Genomic DNA, 21,526 nt, shown 5'->3' with positions numbered 1-21,526 from the left:
ATCCATTTATCATCATCACCGTCTGTGTAATATCTAAAGAAAACTCACTCCTCTGGAACTCTGTTAATCAAAAACACATTGTATCCAGGGGAATACAGAGAGGATATTATGTTTTTAGTTTGAATTGAATGCTATTCTAGCTGCCAGGCCTGTGTTTTTCTTTCATGTAGCTCATACTTGGCTGAATCACGATTGTTATTGTAATGCAATGTTTGCCGAGGTTATGCATGGATCAGATCAACACAACCTTTCTTACAGCCTGCCTGTTACCACGTTGTGTTGTACGTACTGTATGCGTAGTAGGAGAAAGTGTTTTTTTTAATTATTCTTGATGGCTCCCTTTTACAAGTCAAATATATAATATTCATTAAGCAAAAGAGCATCGCTTTTCCTGCTAAAAATAAATTAGATTGCACTTAGATGTCATTTCATTTTCCACCCCCTCTCTTTTAGTGCAATTATGCACAACTATAGACACAATCCTTTGTCACAGACACAGAGCTCAAATTGTTAACCTTTCTCTTCACTTGTCATAATAGGTATCGTTTGTTCATTAGAAAGGGATAAATATGTTTAAGGACAGACATGTATATCTTACTGATGAGAGTTTTTTTCTTATTTCTTATTTGAAACCCGTTGTTGTAGGACATCCTGATGAATCTGGCCAAAGCAGTGGCCAACGCTGCAGCCATGATGGTGCTGAAAGCCAAGAACGTGGCACAGGTAGCGGACGACGCCGTGCTCCAGAACCGGGTCATAGCTGCTGCCACTCAGTGTGCGCTGTCCACCTCCCAGCTGGTGGCTTGTGCCAAGGTACAGACATCTGTTGGACTCACAGATTTCATCTTGACATTTGAGAGTCATTGTGCTAAATTATCATATCAGTTTTTGTGTGACATGCACTCTTTTCGCAAAAAGTTAGTAGATGTTCATGCTTATTTTTGTTGGTGGTGTGATGCTTCCCAACTTTGCAGTGGTGTCACTTGGGAACCTGTTGTGCATGCAAGACAACACCTCCCCATTTGTTGATTTATCTTCTCTAATAAGTAGACCGTGCAGCACGGTTTGGTAAATAGAGATTTCTGTAATAAATAAATAACCTCAAATGTATCCACAGCTAGAAAATATTTTTGGTGCATGATTATATCATGAATCAACAAGGCACCGTTAAATACCCTACGCCAGCATCATATTCGCACATCTTTTATTTAACAAGCCACATGCCTCTAATTAGTTGAAATGCCCTCCTGGCTCCAAATCTGAATTGTTGCTTTTACTAAACAAACCCTCACCTTTCTGCATGATCCTGTGATGAGAACCATCTGCTGAATCGCTTTCAAATTGTTCTTTACTTTTCTGTTTCCTATGCTGTCTGTGAAATGTTAATACTGTTAACCAGTAGTTGTAGTCGGAATGTATGAAGGAGATTACCTGTACCATTTAGATGTATAAACTGGAGAAACATGTTCGATTTTTCACATATTCCTAACTTTTGCACGACTATATAAAGCCATGTTTTTCTCTTTTTTGCATGAAATATCAATGGAGATGGAAAATATGTGTTTACTTTGTCCTCACCTGCTTCACCATTAGAATTGTTTACGCTTCCTTATCCTTCTTGTAGGTGGTGAGTCCCACCATCAGTTCACCGGTTTGCCAGGAGCAGTTAATCGAAGCCGGGAAGCTGGTGGATCGCTCGGTGGAAAGCTGCGTCCAGGCCTGCCTCTCAGCCACAGAAGATGGCGAGCTCCTCAAACAGGTCAGCATGATTTAAAATATCTATTTATGTATAATTGTTTGTTTCGTCTCAAAAGATAACAAGACATATAACAGGTTTGATACGGAACACATGAGTTGACTGGTTTCCTAGAAAAATGATCCTCAAGCTTTTTTTATTTATTTATTCACACAACAGCATGGATGTTTTTTAAATTCAGTTTAGCACCCGGCTTAAGAAGCAATGAGGATAATGAATCCAGTGTGCTTCTCCCCCAGCCTCATCGAATAAGAAGCAGGGCATAATGCAGCTTAAGGAGCGCAGCACTAACGTTAATGATGTGCTTCTCCTGTGTTGAAGGTGAGCGCAGCGGCCAGCGTGGTGAGTCAGGCGCTGGGAGATCTCCTGCAGCATGTTCGCCAGTACACCGCCAGGGGAGAGCCAATCGGGCGCTACGACCAGGCCACGGACACCATCATGACCGTCACTGAGAACATCTTCAGCTCCATGGGAGACGCAGGTGAGTCCAAAAGAGGATGATGCTCCGAGTATCATTATCTCAGAAAGCTGAGATAATAAAGAAATTCAATTTGTTCATTAACATTCAGCCATTTACGGGCCTTTTTCCAATATACTCAATGTTATTTAACACTAACAAGACTGAAATATGTTTAAATGAAGCAATTGTGTATGAGATTATTCAGTTATTAGTGGCACTTAAGGTTAAAAAAACAGGTCAATAATTGCCCTTGAAATGAAGATGAATTTTTGATTTGAAAAGCTTTTAAGCTGTCCCTAGCAGGGAGGTAAAAACCAAAACCAGAGCCAGCTACTTTCAGTGAGATTTAACTTTTTATTAGCCACACTAGCCGCATGGCTCTAGTGATGGCAATGTCTTTCATCACTCAGTCCACCACTCTGGACTGAGTGATGGCAATGTCTTTCATCACTCAGTCCACCACTCTGGACTGAAATGTCTCCACAACTGTTGTATGGATTCCCATGACATGTTTTACAGACATTCATGGTGACAAGAGGATGACGCCTAATGATATTGGTGAGCCTCTGACTCTTCCGCTAGCGCCACCATGAGGCTGACATTTTAAGCTTGAAATGACTAGGCAACTAATGGCTGGATTGCGATTACAATTTTCTACACATAGTTGTGTCCCCCCAAGGGTAAATCTCCCTTATCTTTTTATCTAGAGCAATGATCAGCTCATAAATTGAATTTGTCAAACACCTCATTTATGGCCAGATAGCTGAAAACATACATATAATATCGTCAGCCTCAGGTTGGCGTGTTATGTAAGTACTAATTACCAGATGTCAGCATGCTAATATGCTACACTAATTCAGTGAACATATCTGAAATGATACCCGATTATACATTGGCACTTTCCTGTTTTTAGCATGTTAGCATTGTAATTGTGAGCATGTTAGCATGCTGATGTTAGCATTTAGCTCAAATTGCTGCTTTGCCTAAGTACAGCCCCTTGAAGCGCTGCAGACTCTTAATCTTGTTGATAATACAATTGTGTGATAAAAAAGGATAAAATGCTTTTATAGAAGTATTGATAACTTGTTTAGAAATCAAGGAACTATGAATACAAAATGAAAGGTAGCTGATGGTTTGAAGGCTCAGTATTGATTGCAGTGTTTTTTGTTTCAAATGCAAGCTCTCTTTTCTCTCAAGTGTTTCGTCATACTGTAGTTGCATTTTACAGATTTTGTGAACAAAACTTGAAAGTGCAACCCATTTAAAGAGTTTTCAAATGAGCATGGCAACATTTTGGCTTCTGTCATGCTTTTGAAATTAAGTAAAATGAAGCATATTGGATCCTTTTTTAGCCAAATATCTTGTTTTATATGGGTAATGAAAAAGCACACAAAGTTCAGCCAGAAAACTTGCTTTCCACAGCTTTTAAAGTTTGGTCTTTCTGAGTCTTACTGTGAGTCTGTGCCTTATCCCGTCTTCTCCTCAGAGAGAATTGGCATGATGTGGGTGTAAATGGACTGCTGTCAGCACTGGGGAAGCCAAAGAGAAAAAGCTGACAGTGATGTTTACAAGACTGACAGCAGAGAAAGACAGGTGGATTGAAAGAGATTCACAGAGAATGTCCCGGGTTAGCGGTCAGCTTAGACGAACTGATGGGTTTGATGGACAAGGGGAATTGCTGTTTTCTCGGCTGTGGCCTGAATACGTGCAGCTATCTGGCAAATACCGCCTTTGAACCGGTGTCAAATATGTCAGGTTATGTCTCCCTTTCAGTAAAAACAGAGTAAATCCTTTTCTAGTGGAGTTTTGGCAAATCATGTCATGCATCCATGGCCAGGCCTGCTTTGCCAGGGAGAATATCGACAGCAGTTCTTTCATTTTCCTTTCTCTCTTTTCTCTTTTGTCTGATTCTAAGAATATTTTCAGAGGGAATCGAAAACACCAGGGCTGGTTGAACAATTGCTTTTAATTGTGTCTTCACAAGTCGGCTGCAGGTGTTACAGCGTTATGCACACCTGATCAGGGAGCGAAGTACACTTGTGCTAGACATTCAGACGCACAAGAATTGTATTTCTTTTGTATTACGTTTTCTACCCTCAAGGTTCTTTTTTTTATGCTGACATTAAACATTTTCGCTTCAAAAGCTTGTTTATATCTTCTGACCTGCTGTGAGTGAACTTACTATGAGTATTTTTAACGAGTAAGCCTTGAATTTCTCTTACTGAATCAAACTGAAATGGTGTCAAATTATACATCAATGCAGTTTGTTTAAATATTTATCTGCTCTGTTAAGATTTGCCCGTATTGCATCATTATCCGCAACCTGCATAAGAATACTACGGAGCCCCCTAGGGGACATGGAGAAGAAAAAAATAATAATAATGTTTTGCGAGATCTCGCAAAACTTTTCATTTAGCTCAATGTACTTCCTGGTCAGTTCGGCTGCTACGGCAACACAGAAACCACAACAATGGAGCGGTTCATCGATTTTACTTTGAGCTTGGCCTTAAATATAAAGATATAACATCAGTGCTTGGCAATAGGCACGGGTTTCACATGTGAAAGACAGTGAAAGACACCTCAAGAGAACACTCAGAGCGAGGGGACATGCACGTCCCTCTGAGCTGAGTTATTGACAGATTTGAATTTCGCGGATCAATAAAAAATACAAACAACATGACTTTACAATCATAGCAAGGTAAACAACGAGCTACAGAGTCGTTTCTATCAGAACAGTTCGATACGCGCCGTCATCCGAGCTACACATCAAGAATTGGTCACAATCTGCAGCTGGAGGAGGGAGAGGAGTGCTTAGGACCGTCTGCAAACTGCAACGGGGTTTTGAGAGATCTCGCAAAGGTTTTTTTTTTTTTTTTTTTTCCAAACATTTATTTTTTTCTTCTCCATGACCCCTAGGGGGCTCCGTAGAATACAGTTGTTTTTATCTATGTAGTTAAAACATTTGTATCCTTTCCCGTCCAAATTATTCATCACAATTAAATCAGGAGGATTTTCAGAAAGGATAGAGCCAGACAGTTGCATTAAACCAGTGTTAACACTCTCAATCTCTTATTAGTACGACTCATCCATTAATCCACTTCTCTCTAATATTTCTCATCTCTCTCCCCCCCCTCCCCTCGCCTCCACACCACCTCTGTCCTCTCTCATCCCGTCTCAGGAGAGATGGTGCGTCAGGCGCGGGTTTTGGCTCAGGCCACCTCGGACCTGGTGAACGCCATGAGGTCTGACGCTGAGGCAGAGGTGGACGTGGACAACTCTAAGAAGTTACTGGCAGCTGCTAAACTGCTCGCCGACGCCACCGCGAGGATGGTAGAGGCAGCGAAGGTAAGCTTATACGTATATATTTTGGAAAAGTATCTCAACTTTTGTCAACAGAGAGAAGTAAGTTTACTGAGTGTATATTAAAAAGGCCATGCATAATTCATCACGATCTTCCACTTTGAGAAATCTTTGGGTGAATCCATTAGGGAAAGGTTTTGGTTTTAATCACAGCAGTGTTTTTCTTTTTGAAGACCAGATGGAAAATCTATATGGCTGAGTTTTATTCTCTCGCACAGGGTGACCTTTTCACTGACAGCAGAGTGGACAGGAGCTGGGCCAGAGGCACCAGAGTATAGTGTGTGTGCAAGAAAGAAAAATGACAGTTAAAGAAGTCATTCTGCTTTGTATTGCTAAGATGCTGTTTCATTAATGAAAAATGTTATGATATAAAAGAAAATAATGTGGCATGGGCTGATTTTTTTTATTCTGGAAAACCCCAAATTCCAAGGTGTGTTTCAAAAGGTTTAACGTGGTCATTTCCCAATGGCTTTTGGACTGTAATGTCACATCTGCAAACCTGGTCACATCAATCCACGGACATTGAACACTTTTCCCCTTTCTAATAAGATAAGTCCCAGTTGTGAATTGCAAAAAGTGTTATCATCCAGTTCAATTACCTCCAACAAGTTGCTTATATTTATTGCTTGTTTTGACTGTCCGCAGGATCATAAAAAAAAGACTAGCCTTGACGTTATGAAACTTGCTGGAAAAATGTAGCAGCATGGACAAAGGAAGAAGCCACTAACATCGTTTTAGAGTGGATCGCTAATCACTTTCTTGTTATTTGTACTGCATTTATGTGGTGTCAAATTAAACAGTCAAATTGTTTCGTGACTGACTGAGAAGATTCAGGCCCCCTCAAGTCAGAACAACAACGACACAGCTCTGAACGTGTTATAAAAAGCTCTGAGCAATAAAGTACATCACGTCTTCTTTGTAGCGTTATTGTTTTATTAAAAAAATTATTTAAAAGTAATGAGCACATGTTGAACAAACAACGATAACATAAACGGTCTAAGGAGCACTTGAATGCACCCTTCTGCGTTTTTGGAGTGCATTTCTAGTTATTCAATTATTTACTCTTTTTGGAGCAGCTGCGGGATATGTCTCAGGTATCCCTTTCAGATACTGAGTAAGATAGTTTGTTTTTTAAATGGGTCAACCCTTGTGGCCTTTGCAACATTCCCAACCTGGGTTAAATACAAAGTTTGGTTTTGTTCCTAAAGTATAAATGTCTTAGAATTAATATTAGGTAATTTGCTAAGCGACAATGTGTACTCTCTTTAATCTCAAATATACATGACTGTGTTTTTGAACTCTAAGTTGTAGCGTTTAATAAGATGTGATAATTAAACAACTATTATTTTGCTGGCCCGATGCACAGTATTAAATATATTGTGTTAACATGGATACAGTTTTAATTAATAAGAACTGAACAAACCCGTTTAGCACATGAAATGTTTGCTCAGCCTCGTTTAATCCTCTGGTTTAATAACAAAGTAGCAATGGTTGTGTATTGCCAGAAACAAGCCTATGGAGACAAACAAAACAAAATGATAGGTTAAAATATGAATATCCATTTAAATGTCCCTTCCAGTTCTGTTCACACCTAAGGTTTCCATCATAACATGACTAAGAGTTCGGGGACATCAAACTCTTTCTTCCCCGACTGCTAAAGGGCAAGCTTAGATTTGCCGTCCCTTCTTCTTCTATCCAAGTCATTTATCTGCTAACTCTCCACCTCAGTCTCATTATCTGTCTGCAGAATCACACACTGATATTAATAACTCTCCACTTCCAGCATAAACATTAAATGACGCCCTCCAGCTGGTTTGATGGTTGAGTTTGATGCCAGACTTATCACAGTCCCAGCTGTACACGTATCTGTATCTATGGAGAATTACACTTAAACCCGTTGTTTCCTTGGTAACTGATCGATCTTTGCTCTGTAAGTTTTACAGCCAACCTTTTGTGCTTGTTTTGTTTTTAAAGCCCATGTCAGGTTTTAGCGAGTCCCTTTATTGTACATGCATGTTATCAGTGTACACCAGACCGTGCTTTTTGAAGGCTAGTTCCCCATTATGAATGACTGAGTGTGCTATCTTGCTACTTCCTCTTGAAATCAGCACTTTTTAAATAATTATGCAAATTGGTTTCTAACATCGGTGTCAGCACTTGCCAAAAGGCAAATGACAGCTGCAGACAATGATTTGAGTCACATTTTGCTGTGATTAATGCAAAGTCAAAGGATGAAACAAAACATGTTCCACCCACGAAATTATTAGAAAGTAACACCAAAAGCCTTTTCCTGTTTGTCGCCCTTGTTCATAGTGACATCTGCCAAATTACCTTAATGGCATAGCTTTAAAAAGCACGGACACTCTCCTCTCTGTGTAGCCGCAGTAGAATATACCCGGTTCCCAATTAATTAACCTAATTGATGCAGGCTTAGCTGTCTGTCTCTCTAACAGCAGGAGACACGGAGGTGCTGATTGATATTGGTCTCCACTGAACCCAGTTAATTTGCACCGCTGGATTCATAAACAGAAAGATAAAAAGAGCTGCTTGTTAATATAAATACGACATTTACCCTTGAACAAACAGGTGATGGAGGCAAGCTGCAGCTCAGTTTGAGATTTAAATCTGCATCATTTTTCTGTGTGTAGCAATGAGCGCTAGCATGTTATCAGGAAGGAGAATGCTTTAAAGTTCAAGGCTTTACGATCTGTTTATACTACAATGTGGATTTGATACCAGCTGTTTTCCAGTCCTGCTCACCTGTTGTGTGTTTGCTGATCCGTGTGTGTGTGTGTGTGTTCTCAGGGCGCGGCGGCGTACCCAGAGAATGAGGACCAGCAGCAAAGACTGAGGGAGGCTGCAGAGGGTCTGCGAGTGGCCACCAACGCTGCTGCTCAGAATGCCATCAAGAAGAAACTCATCAACAGACTGGAGGTCAGTGATGCCATCTTGAATTATATCACTCTTCAAAATAAATGGCTACTTCAGGAAGAGGAGGGCTGAATTTATATAAAATAAAACTGGTTGTTTGTGTGTATCTGCAGGATGTGGGGACGTTGTATAAGCCTGTTGCTTTATGACTTCTACTGTCACTTCTTCTTATTTTTTGATTGCCTGGATTTTATGCAGTCTTATGTGCGTAAAAAGACATGACATTTAAAAAAGACCAATCCTAAATGTCACCGTCTCGATAAAGCACCGAGTGTTGCCCCCACTTGGCACCAAAGTTCAGCCAGCTTTAGATGTTGATTTCACCAGCAAGTCTTTCAACAATATTGAAAGGTTTTAGACAGATTAAGGTGGGTTGTAACTCATTGTAAATGCTCCTGAAATAGGAACAGCAGTAATCATTTATTAAGTGGATCAGGGGAGTGGGGTAGGGTTGTTTGACTCATGTCTCAATTTGACTTCAAACTAAAATATCAACTCATTAAAAGGGTTGATGAATTTCAAGGCATTTGACAAGTCTCTTGTCTTTTTATAGTTTATGGTAGGGCTGCTCGACTATGGCAAAAATCATAATCTGGATTATTTGGGTCAATAATTGATATCACAATTATTAAAAACGATTATCCATTTACTTTGAAAGCATCCATTTATCGAAAAAAAATGGAACAGTATGTTTTTAACAGTTGATTTCCCTGAACTTTAACTATAATTCAACTGAAAAACCAATAAAAAAAATAATTAATAAAAAAGAAAAAAATTGTTTTATTACGATTACGTTGTTTTCGTAATCGTTGCAAGCCAAAATCATAATTGCGATTAAAATATGATTAATTGAGCAGCCCTAGTTTATGGTGTGCCATTACAAATACTTTTCCTAATGATATTAGTTCTACACAATAATTAATGTATTAGTTTTGTAAATATATTTTGAAATAAGTGTAAGAACTTAAATTGAACTTGCTTTATGCTGTATACACACTACAAAGCAGAGCAGCATTGCATTGGTTAATAATTATTGTTCATGTAGCCAACAACTAGAAACAAAGTCATGTAGATAAACACCAGGAGTTGTTTGTAAGTCCATCATAGCATAAACTCCACAGGAGATTCTTTGAACATCCAGATTGAAAAACTCAAATGTGACTTTAGAAGTCTTTACTATTTAACCTTGTTTTTTACATAATGGAATATTTTATGAGTCTTTGTATTCCTCAGAATGCTGCCAAGCAAGCAGCCGCTGCAGCGACGCAGACCATCGCTGCGGCTCAGAACGCTGCCGCCTCCAACAAGAACACGTCTGCTCACCAGCAGCTGGTGCAGAGCTGCAAGGTGAGGACAGAAGAGTGCCGTTTAAGTGATTTTTACCACTAAAATTAAGACTTTGAAAAGAAAATGCAATGTGCATACTGTGAACATTGCTTGCTTTATGATTTCTATAAAATAATTTTAGAGAAATGTTAAGCTGCACTGTAAAATCTCTATTTTTGACAGAACTTACATTAAGCCTGTGTATTTGCACGTGTGTTTTTGAATAGGCAGTGGCAGACCACATCCCCCAACTTGTCCAGGGGGTGCGCGGCAGTCAGGCCAAACCGGAGGACCGCAGTGCACAGCTGGCACTCATCATTGCAAGCCAAAACTTTTTACAGGTGCAGTACACACCTACACACTCATATACAGAGACACATACACTGTTGCATCACCATTTCTCTCCTCTGCTGGAGAGGAGCTTGTTAAAGCGTTATGTCCACTCAATTTAAGTAGTTTCAGTCCTAGATTAGGAACCAGGCTACACAGAGTAAAAATAGTGCTCCTGTCATGTGGGGATCCTTTGAAAATAGGCCTGTAACCTCTTTTTTGAATAAGCAGGCAGTTAAAGGAGCAGCGGTGTTGTGAGATAATGTGTTTAAAGCCCCAGTCCCACTTTTACAGCTGATGGATGAGCGTTGGGTCTCCACAAATACCAACACATCATTTAACTGTGTTCCTCTCTGTTGCTCAGAGCCACTTTTTATTGTTTAGGTAGTTACTAAATGCTCTAAGGAAAAATATAGTTTTTATTGAAGATTTTAAGTATTATTTTCCTTTTCCCCTCTGCAGCCTGGTAGTAAGATGGTGACCTCGGCCAAGTCATCCGTTCCCACGGTGACGGATCAGGCTGCAGCAATGCAACTGGGCCAGTGTGCCAAGAACCTGGCCACCTGCCTGGCTGAGCTGAGGACGTCTGCACAGAAGGTAGAGCACAGACACTCGGGCATAACGGGCTGTTAGTGCATGCAGGAAGTCACTGTATTTTACATGCAAATACATCATTCCAGAGATACTATGTGTCGTTCCGTGGGCAAAGATATTATCAAAATGTAATTGTATTTAACGCCTAGTCCATATCACATACACTGAAGTGTATATATTGCTGTACTAAAAGCTTTGTAATTGTAAGTCACATCAGTTTACCTGTAGTTCAATGCAATTTCCTCAAGTGTATGTTTTCTGTACCTGAAATTTGCATTTAAAACTAGCTGAAAAGTACAAAAAAAAAATATATTTTTAAAGGATCACTCTTTGCAAAACACAAGTAGTAACCCATGTTAGTACACAATTGTGAGTGACTTCCTTTATTACAAATCTAGGCTCATGAAGCGTGCGGCCCCATGGAGATCGACTCTGCGCTCACTGCCATCCAGACCCTGAGGAGCGAGCTGCAGGACGCCATGCAGGCGGCCATGAACGCCCAACTGAAGCCACTGCCTGGAGAATCAGTAAGACACGTTGTTTAATAGACCTGTGACATTGATTCAATCTTCCAACCCGACATGAAAAATGGCAGTTGCATTGAGTTCAAACCAGTTATACAAAAGATATTGACCACCAGCACTCACTCCTGAAGCAGGGTCTAACAGTTTTGTGACGCGGCATGATATTGAATTGCTTACATTCACATTGTCCTCTGCTTTAGTTGGAGAAGTGTGCTCAGGATCTGGGCAGCACCTCTAAGTCGGTGGGGTCCTCCATGGCTCAGCTGCTCACCTGTGCTGCTCAAGGGAATGAACACTACACAGGTTGGTACTGCTGACATACTGATTCTTTGGCAATAAGTAAACATCTACCAAGGAGCAGACGTCAATATAATCTTGTTTTCAGATAAACATGTTTCTTTATATTTAGGTCACATGATGTTTGTTGTCAACATACCCGAACAGCCCCCATTTGCATTGCTCTTACTTGAATTCGCTTCATCTGCTTCTCTGCGACAAACAGTTTTCAGAATTGATATTATTCTTTTCATACCATCATACTGTTCACCAATCTTCTTTCTCATGTTGACATTACTCTAAATAGGATTGAGTAATCCAATTACCAATTAATCCAATTAATAGAAATACAGTCTGTTGCACTGAGATCACCTAGTGCTCTAAATACAGTAGGCTGCTTTGTGTGATGCAGTAAGATACTTTTTAAACGTACCAAAGCTTGCTATTTTTGTTCTCATGAGTTGTAAAATCTTTTTTCAAAGACTTGTCATCACACCTTTAGTGTTATTGGTTGAACTACAGCAAATAGATCCTGATTAGAAAGCTCCTGGAACATGCTTTATGTTTATTAAGTAATCTTGTTAAGTGCTGCATATCATTTATCTTAATTCCATTTGTTGTATCCCATCCCACTGATGTGTTGTAAATTAAATGTCAAATGTTGATTCCTGCCTTCGCGGCAAACGGCCTCTTGAACCAAATTATTATTTGTCTCATTTTCTTGTTGTACGGTCAGAGAAAATCCCCTACACGCAGATACAATGTTAGTTTTTAAGAGATTTTGAAATGAGTATTTGTTAATGACATTATCTCATCATAAAATGATCTCTGAGATACGTTCTGATAATAGTTGTTGCTTTCACATCTGAACTCTCTGTTTCCTCTGATCCAATGTGCAGGAGTAGCAGCCAGGGAGACGGCTCAGGCCCTGAGGACCCTCGCTCAGGCGGCCCGGGGCGTCGCCGCCTCCATCTCAGACCCTCATGCTGCGGCCGCCATGCTGGACTCTGCTCAGGATGTTATGGAGGGCTCGGCGCTTCTCATTCATGAAGCCAAGCAGGCGCTCATTTCCCCCGGAGACGCTGAGAGTCAGCAAAGGCTGGCACAGGTGAGATGGTTCAGGATCAACGCAGGTATAGAGTCTGGTCTTTCCTTTGAAACAGGCTGGAAGGCTCTGTCCTTTATTTATTTCTATAGTGCTTGTGCCCTAAAGCAAACACAATCAAATATCACTGCAAAGACAGAATGCAGGTTGTCAAAAGCTAAAATATATTCGAAAACTTGTGAGTCCATGACATTGTGGTGTTCAAGCAGTGATTAACTTGTTATTGATCTGTCATTCTTCACTAAATCTAACCTCAGCCTTCTGCCAGTCTGTAATTCAGGTCATATTTTTCACTATGTTGTGTTACACAAGTTGATTAATTTAATTAACGACACACTTCACTTTAATCAGAACTCTAGTATGAGTCTGTATTTGGACTGAATCAGACTGTTTTTTAATTAACTGAAAATGTTTACATAATGTATTGAATGTTCTGTTATACATGGAAATGATTGATCAACATTAAAGTCAAGTCAGTTATTTTGGCCTCCATCACTCAATACGTTGTACTAAAAATGTGAGCCAGATGAAAGTCGCCATCTGCTTATAAATACATGAAAGTGAACACCTGTCAAATACAGCAGGGGACTCGTTTAATAAACCTGGTGTATTTTGGCTATTTATGTCTGGTCCGCCACATATTTTCTAGTTTCTAAAAAGCGAGAGCAAACAGAAATGAGGCTGTTTTTGTTTGATCTTGACACAGCACTCTAATGAAATACTACTTATGTAAGATTAAGTTAAGAAGCCTGTGCCTCCTCTTTGCTTCGACTGTTGTCATGTGCTTCTGTTTTAGCCTCTGTGATGTGTTGGCAAAAGGATACACACATAAACCCCTCCATACACACACATTTGTTGATTTTTCTTAAACAAAGAAGAAACGAGTGGATATCTGTTTCCTGCAGTACTACCTCGCTCATTAAAATTATACATTCAGATTGTGTGTGTTCAGATTACACCATCCAACCCAGTCTACTGTCACCCCTCTGTTTGTTCCAGGTGGCCAAGGCTGTGTCTCACTCCCTGAATAACTGCGTCAACTGTCTGCCAGGCCAGAAGGATGTGGACATGGCTCTCAAGAGCATCGGAGAGGCCAGCAAGAAGCTGCTCATTGAAACTGTGAGTTGAATCTGTGACTCAGCAGGCCTCTGCCACCAAGATCAGCATCATGTGTGTCTTTAACTGCCACACAGTGAGGAATGTATCGAGACTAATGACACGCAGATGTTAAAAGCAAAACTGACTTCTCGAAAGAAAAGATTCACGCATTATTTCACCATTTTTTGCTGTTTTCAAGAGCGTATGGCACAGCAGGAAGAGACTACTAAATGATTATAGTAGACAAAAAGGCAAAGTGTTTAACCAAGCAGACAACTTTCAGTCACATCAAATGTTTTAAACAGCATTATTGTAAACATTGAATGGGACTTAGATATGGTATTTTCTGAATTGTTAATTTGTTTAGTTTTATCTTGAATTACTGAGTGTTAGCCCATATACACAATGCTCTGTCATTGTGATTGCTGTTGGATCCATATTTGTTTTGTTATTCTTTTAACTACAGTTAAGTATCTCTAATTCATCCTGAACTCCTCTTTGTCCTCCGTTCAGATCCCTCCAGCCTCCAGGACCTTCCAGTCGGCCCAGAGCGGGCTGAGCTACACGGCGGCAGAGCTGAACCAGTCGGCAGGAGATGTGGTGCACGCCTCCAGAGGCTCCAGCAGCCAGCTGGCCGTGGCGTCTGGCAAGTTCAGCGAAGACTTTGATGAGTTCCTGGATGCTGGGATAGAGATGGCCGGGCACACTCAGGTCGGTCCTGTTGGTGGTTTTGAAAGGACTATAAAATCATAATACCTTTATTAGTCCCACAGAGGGGAAATGTACATTGTTTCAGCAGAACGGAGCCAAAGACAGCTTAATGTTACCTAAGAAGCATGCATAATGAAAATATAAATATTACACAATTTAAAAAATACACATCCTGTAAAAGTCTCTCTGAAATGTATATCAATTCACAAATTACCACTCAGACCTGCATGTGGTCAAAAAAAGGATTTTAGATGATTGTAATATATTTTCACATGTTTGTTTAATGGTGTATTAATGTGATGTGTCTTTATAGAAAAAGGACGACCAGGTGCAGGTGATTGGTAACCTGAAGAACATCTCCATGGCTTCCAGCAAGCTGCTGCTGGCAGCTAAGAGTCTGTCTGTAGACCCAGCAGCGGCTAACGCCAAGAACCTGCTAGCTGCTGCTGCAAGGTAAAACAACTAGCCGCATACACACACACATACTAACCGTTACACACTCGTTGACAGTATATCGACAATGTGATGAAAGAATACACAGCTGGGTTTTCCCTAACATTATAAGGCTTGTACATTAAGTAGAAAGTCATTTTATTTATTGTTTTAGCAGTTTGGTTTTATTTGGTTGACACCTACAGTAAACCACACATGTCAAATCCTATATATCCAAAAACACTTATAACCGGTCACATTCAATGACTAGGGACTGAATTTGTCTGCTTGTTGGCTTGTTTCAGGGCAGTGACTGACAGCATCAACCAGCTGATCACGCTGTGTACACAGCAGGCTCCCGGCCAGAACGAGTGTGACAACGCCCTGAGAGAGCTGGAGGTAAACACAACTTTACAACAGGGACAATACACAACCCTATCAACAGAGGACTGATTTCATGAGTTCTAATCTAGGTTTATTTAGCCTGAGTATGAGTAGTGTTTTCTAACTCTCTGATGTGGCTTCCTCTCCCAGGCTGTCAGGGGAATGCTGGACAATCCCAGCGAGCCAGTCAGTGACCTCTCTTACTTCGACTGCATCGAGAGTGTGATGGAGAACTCCAAGGTAGGTCTGCAAATCAAACAGCCCAGTGATCAAACACCGAGCACTCTGCACACACAGAGCTTAGCATCCTAAACACGAATCTCTTTGTTCTGCCGCTCATGTGTTCTGTTCAGGTCCTGGGAGAGTCCATGGCAGGTATTTCTCAGAACTGCAAGACTGGAGATGTGCTGTCGTTTGGAGACTGTGTAGGATCAGCCTCAAGAGCCCTGTGTGGGCTCACTGAAGCTGCGGGACAGGTACACAATAAGGATGAACCGCTCTCCCACCACAGGAGCTTTTAAATCATATTGCCCTTTCTTGTTGGTATTGGCAGTGCTGGTGCTTGCTGATGACAGGAGTTTGTTTTTACCTCACAGGCCTCCTACCTGGTGGGTGTGTCTGATCCCAACAGTCAAGCAGGGCACCAGGGATTGGTTGATCCCATCCAGTTTGCCAAGGCCAACCAGGCAATCCAGATGGCCTGTCAGAATCTTGTGGACCCAGGCAGCAGTCCATCACAAGTACAGGCACCTGCATTGTTCTCTTTATGCAGCATTTTCCAGTTTCCTGCACAAACACACAAAAAGACTGGCACTATAATAGATTTTCTCTTGTTAGTATTGTAGCTGAACATCTTTTAATAGCCCCCCAAATTGTATATTCTATGAAAGTACCTGTTGCAGAAGTGTCTGACTGTGAAGCCAAACGCCCTCGCAGCAGGTGGGCTGAAAATCCAATATTTACCTCGTTATCACCTCTATTTTCTTCAATAACATTCTTTTGATGGAGACCAATGGCATAATTATATCCCTCCACCAGCGTTCTTTCATGAGTCACTTCAGGCTCAGCAGTCTATACCAGAACAGCAGGTGCATAATAGTAGAGTGGCAAATACCCTTAAGCACATCCAAACTGCAGTGGTACTGTACAAGTGCTGGACTTTCAACAGGCTTTGTATTATATAAAAAATCTAGCTCTTATTTGACATGTTGTTGTTTTATTATATGGCAGGTGCTCTCTTCAGCCACTATTGTTGCTAAGCACACCTCGGCACTGTGCAACGCCTGCCGCCTGGCGTCCTCCAGGACGACCAACCCCGTCGCCAAGAGGCACTTTGTGCAGTCTGCCAAGGAGGTTGCCAACAGCACTGCCAACTTGGTCAAAACCATCAAGGTAGGAATTATTTTGGCAGTCTTATCAAATGTTAACTCTGTCCCTAATTGGCTCCCAAAGTGGGTTCAGCTGTGTCGATAATGTACTTTGTGAAGTAGGAGGCTCATATTTTTTCCCCACAGATAATTTCTGTCAAACTGCTGTCAATGATTTGTTTAATTTTCATCTCTTTGGAGATGAGAATTCAATCAGATGTGTTGCACTTGTATGTTTTTATCTCCCTCACTGTGCAGGCTTTAGATGGAGATTTCTCTGATGAGAACAGGGGAAAGTGTCGATTCGCTACGGCTCCACTAATCGAGGCTGTTGAAAACCTGACAACGTTTGCTTCCAATCCAGAGTTTGCCAGCATCCCAGCTCAAATCAGCAACGAGGTGAACATTACAGTTTGAAGTATTCATGCACAGCTAATAGATTCATTTTTAGATAAATTCTGTTATAACAAATAGAAAAGAAATACAGGATAATGCAATACATACCACTACTTCTCTATATTCTTGCTAAAGTTCACTTTGTTTTTCTGAAGGGCTTTGATGCACAAGAGCCCATCCTCCAATCAGCACGCTCCATGCTTGACAGCTCCACCTTTCTCCTCAAGACTGCACGCTCATTAGTTATCAACCCCAAAGACCCGCCCACTTGGTCTGTTCTGGCCGGTCACTCCCGCACCGTGTCCGACTCCATCAAGGCTCTCATCACAGCCATACGGTCAGTGAGAGAAAATATATTGTGACTAAATATCGTGTCAGAAGGTCAAACCTTAGAGAAATACTTAACATTATTGTTACCACTACAATGTCAGTACAAATTAAGGATGTGCTTACAGCCGGTTAGCTTAGCACAAACATCTGTACACAAGTGAATGTGTGACGGACTATTTCTCAGCTGATGGCAGTGACTTCCTGTAGTCATGAAGTTACTGAAACATCATCATTTGAAAGCCTTACCCTCTGTCTACACAACTCTTCTCTGTTTCCCTGCAGTGATGTAGTTATCACTGGCTCCACAAAGGGGATAATTCAAGGGAGAAATTGTAATTAAGTTTTGATTCATTCAAGTATTCTTACATTGTCATATAAAACGCCTGAGAGACTAGCTCAGTGTCCCAGACAAAGGATGCCCACATTCTGTACCAAGGCGTGACGAATGGTTGTTCTTATTCCTCCCCAGCTTTAATTTGTAATCTCCTCTTTCACACCTTTGGTACAAGACCTTGGTCAGAATAAAGCTAATGCCCGTGAGGTACACATTTTAAGGTTGCTGCTTGGCTTAGATCATCTGCACTTTCGCATTCACATGGCAGCTTAGCAACTCAAATTCTGATGCCTTTATCATGGTCACCCTGCAAGTTGAGTTGTATGAGTCTGCCAAAGAACACTAATAGGATTGGACTGCATCAAAGAAAGGTTCAACCTCCCAACTTTTTGAGTCTCATTGCTTGCATAGGTGAGGCTTTATTTAAATGTTTACTTTCAGTGTGCCGCTATGCATTAAAATGGATGTTTAACTAAAGTTATTCTGCCCATGTGGCCGGTGCCTCACACCACTCGGAGGCTTCAAAGCTCATTTGGCTGCCCAGCTTGAGTTGTGACAACACCCTACAGGCCACATTTCAGCTCTGTGACTCGAGCAGCAATGAGATGAGGGAGCCAGAAGAGAATATGTTAAATAGACATCCTGAAACCTGTCCGTGTTTTTAATAAATCTCAGTTATGTTAACACTTATTCTCTCTCTCTTCCTGTCCTCCGATATGTCCTTTCTGTCTTATTCTCCCCCAATACATCATCCTTCAACCTCTTTCTCATTCATGCATCAACCGTTTTATTTATTTCTGTTTCTCTTCTTTTCCTGTACCTGTTTTATTCTTAGGGACAAGGCCCCAGGCCAGCGGGAGTGCGACTCGTCCATTGATAACATCAACAAATGTATCCGGGACATTGAGCAGGCTTCCCTGGCAGCAGTCAGCCAGAACTTAGCCAGCAGGGACGACATCTCACTGGAGGTAAGCAACGACTAGAAAATAACTTGACATCTTCCACAGACGACTTCCTGTATCTTTCTCCATCCTTCTCTGTTTGCATGTCTCTCAAGGTGTTCATCCTTGTCTGGTTGGTTAACATTATAGCCCATTTTGTTTTCAGTTTGATTCAGATTGTTATTTTTTCTTTTTCAAGTCCACATTTTGCTATTTCTGTCTCGCTTTTAAATTATGGATCTTTTATTGGTGGCTTTAATTACGTTTCTTCCCATTCTAGGTCACAAGCGCCTCATTAGACAAAAATAATGGATTTAGTATCTTTTAGAAAAGTTGTGTTGCCTTATGCAGAGTCTAAGCTCACAATAAAAAGCTTGAGTGCTTTGGGGCAAGTGTCTGTGCTTCATATCTCCCTGCTGGTGTTTCTCAGCAGCTGACTCATTTGGATCAACCTCTGTCTTCCATAAAAAGCAAGACACAAACCAATTTATTTTTGTCCCCCTCTCTTCAGGCACTACAAGAGCAGCTGACGTCCACGGTGCAGGAAATTGGCTACTTAATTGACCCCGTTTCCACTGCTGCCAGAGGCGAAGCTTCCCAACTAGGACATAAGGTATATAGGGCAGGGAGTTAATTACCTTACTTCCATACTGCAGCTGCGGAGCTACACATTCATACTTCTTTAATGGGTTGAGTCAGATATCAAGGCAAAATGACTATTGTGTGAGAATGATCTATTAAGCAATAATATCTTACTGTTTTCTTATACTATTTTATATATGTTTTGCCTACTGTTTCAGAATCAGAATTCTTTATTTATCCCAGGGGGAATTTTGGTTTAATGACAGTTGCTTCTTTTTTAGAATGAATAATAAAATGAACATAAGAATAAAAAATGTGCAATAAACCAATACAAATAGTATTTATATAAGATGGTAACAATTTGCTCATTGTACATTATATTACAACAATACAAAATCTGCAAATGACAGCTTATGCAATGGAGTAGTGTATTTTCATATTCAATGTATTTTATTCAAACACTAGCTTTATCTCAATGTTCTCACTCTCTATAAATGATCATTGATGGTGTTAATTCAGAAGGAATTGTCACATTACTCATTAACAACGTTCACCCCTTGCCTCAGGTGATCCAGCTGGCTCGTTACTTTGATCCGCTGATCAGGGCCTCTGTGGGGGTCACATCCAAGCTGAGGGACCACCAGCAACAGATGACTTTCCTGGACCAAACTAAGACCCTGGCTGAGTCCGCCCTGCAGATGCTCTACGCTGCCAAGGAGGGCGGAGGAAACCCAAAGGTATAACTATTCTATAAGTATTTTCCACAAACAAGTCATTTTCCTCAGGATTTTGGTGCAGTATATTTGCACTATTAATACATAATTGACAAGTGTCCTGTGCCTTGTGTCACACTTCACAGGCTTCCCATACACACGATGCCATAGCGGAGGCAGCGCAGCTCATGACGGAGGCGGTGGAGGATATCATGGTGACGCTGAATGAGGCGGCCAGTGAAGGGGGAATGGTGGGAGGAATGGTGGACTCCATCGCAGAGGCCATGGCCAAGGTGAGCGCTGCAGGGCACGCTGTGTCTCACAGGATAATTGCTGCTTGAGTTTAAAGCACATACCAGAGTATGGGTTTAAGGTTTGCCTGGATACGAAGATTGGGGTTTATAGAATTAATTCACACTCGGGTTCTTTAAATAATATTCAAGAGCAACTACAGACAGCCATGTCCTCCATCCTCTCGCCCTCTAGCAGGAGAACAAGCAGAAAAGCCCACACTTAATTTTCTGGTCTTCCTTTTCCTCCTCTCGCTGCACCAATTACTGAAATGAATAGAGGACAGAGGTTACCTGCATTTACATATCGCATTAGCATTTCAGCATAATCTGAATTGCTGGCAGAATTGCTAAGCAAAACGATACCTTGTTTTGGCCAGAATCACAATGGAAACCGCCTAAATACTGTGGAGAGAAAAGGGGAATACATTGGTTTAAAGGTAATGGGGAGTTAAAGAAAGCTGACAGGAAAGGGATTGTCATTTTATAAATAAGATTGACCTTTTTTCTTATTCTTTTACTTATGATTTCCTGTTCCTGTGTGTAATGTTTTGATTGATGTCTGACTGGAACCATAAAAAGTTACAGTTTAACATAATAATGACAATCACCAGCCATAGAAGCGGAGAGAAACTGACTGCCGACAAAGCCACTCAGCCAGAGATGGTTCTTTTTTAGACCGTCTTTCCAATAAACAGTCAAAAATATTGGCAAACACATAAGATGTAGAGCAGGGGTGTCAAACTCAAGGCCCGGGGGCCAAATCCGGCCCCTGACTTCATTTTAAACTACATGTCCCACAATGCATCTCAAATGTGCCTTTTTTCTCAGAATCTGAGAAATTGTCACCCTTTTCTTTTTTGACTTTTTTTCCAGAATTTGGCTTTTCTTTTTAAATCATTTTGTGACATTCTCACTGAAGAGACTTAAGTTATTACCCTATCTGATAATAATCCAATGCAGACGGCAATAATGTAATATAATAAATTATTTTATATATATTAAATATTTATATATGTATTTTTTGTATGTATATAAAACTGGCCCTTTGAGTGCAACCTTGATGCTAATGTGGCCCGAGATTAAATTGAGTTTGACACCCCTGATGTAGAGCAAGAAAAAGGCTTTTTATCTTAAAGTGGAGCTATCATGCTATATTTGAATAATATAGTGTAGGACCATACCTATATAAGTCATATTTATAATTTTTATTTTTCAAAATACCAAACAGATCATGCATTTTAGCAATTCCTCATTTCGCTCAATTTAACACTGCCTTTCATGGT

At 40.7% G+C, this 21,526-nt stretch overlaps 1 protein-coding gene across 1 annotated transcript in view; it reads left to right on the top strand.

Moving 5' to 3' along the window:
* Positions 1-21,526, top strand: part of LOC104951690 (talin-2-like) — a 56,646-nt gene that overhangs the window by 18,939 nt on the left and 16,181 nt on the right. Inside the window, exons 17-41 of the mRNA XM_010778417.1 lie at positions 646-813; positions 1,625-1,759; positions 2,078-2,237; positions 5,395-5,561; positions 8,382-8,510; positions 9,741-9,854; positions 10,061-10,174; positions 10,626-10,760; positions 11,156-11,284; positions 11,482-11,584; positions 12,457-12,665; positions 13,662-13,781; positions 14,274-14,471; positions 14,785-14,924; positions 15,209-15,302; positions 15,438-15,527; positions 15,641-15,763; positions 15,884-16,027; positions 16,518-16,679; positions 16,913-17,053; positions 17,206-17,387; positions 18,550-18,682; positions 19,167-19,268; positions 19,804-19,974; positions 20,097-20,257. Of these exons, the coding sequence (XP_010776719.1) occupies positions 646-813; positions 1,625-1,759; positions 2,078-2,237; positions 5,395-5,561; positions 8,382-8,510; positions 9,741-9,854; positions 10,061-10,174; positions 10,626-10,760; positions 11,156-11,284; positions 11,482-11,584; positions 12,457-12,665; positions 13,662-13,781; positions 14,274-14,471; positions 14,785-14,924; positions 15,209-15,302; positions 15,438-15,527; positions 15,641-15,763; positions 15,884-16,027; positions 16,518-16,679; positions 16,913-17,053; positions 17,206-17,387; positions 18,550-18,682; positions 19,167-19,268; positions 19,804-19,974; positions 20,097-20,257 (3,524 nt within the window). The remainder of the gene's footprint in view (positions 1-645; positions 814-1,624; positions 1,760-2,077; positions 2,238-5,394; positions 5,562-8,381; positions 8,511-9,740; positions 9,855-10,060; positions 10,175-10,625; positions 10,761-11,155; positions 11,285-11,481; positions 11,585-12,456; positions 12,666-13,661; positions 13,782-14,273; positions 14,472-14,784; positions 14,925-15,208; positions 15,303-15,437; positions 15,528-15,640; positions 15,764-15,883; positions 16,028-16,517; positions 16,680-16,912; positions 17,054-17,205; positions 17,388-18,549; positions 18,683-19,166; positions 19,269-19,803; positions 19,975-20,096; positions 20,258-21,526) is intronic.

Source organism: Notothenia coriiceps, unplaced genomic scaffold (assembly GCF_000735185.1).
Source record: "Notothenia coriiceps isolate Sejong01 unplaced genomic scaffold, NC01 NC01_scaffold00000339, whole genome shotgun sequence".
In the NCBI taxonomy this organism is placed as follows: Eukaryota; Metazoa; Chordata; class Actinopteri; order Perciformes; family Nototheniidae; genus Notothenia; species Notothenia coriiceps.
This window is presented reverse-complemented; position numbering and strand designations above follow the sequence as displayed.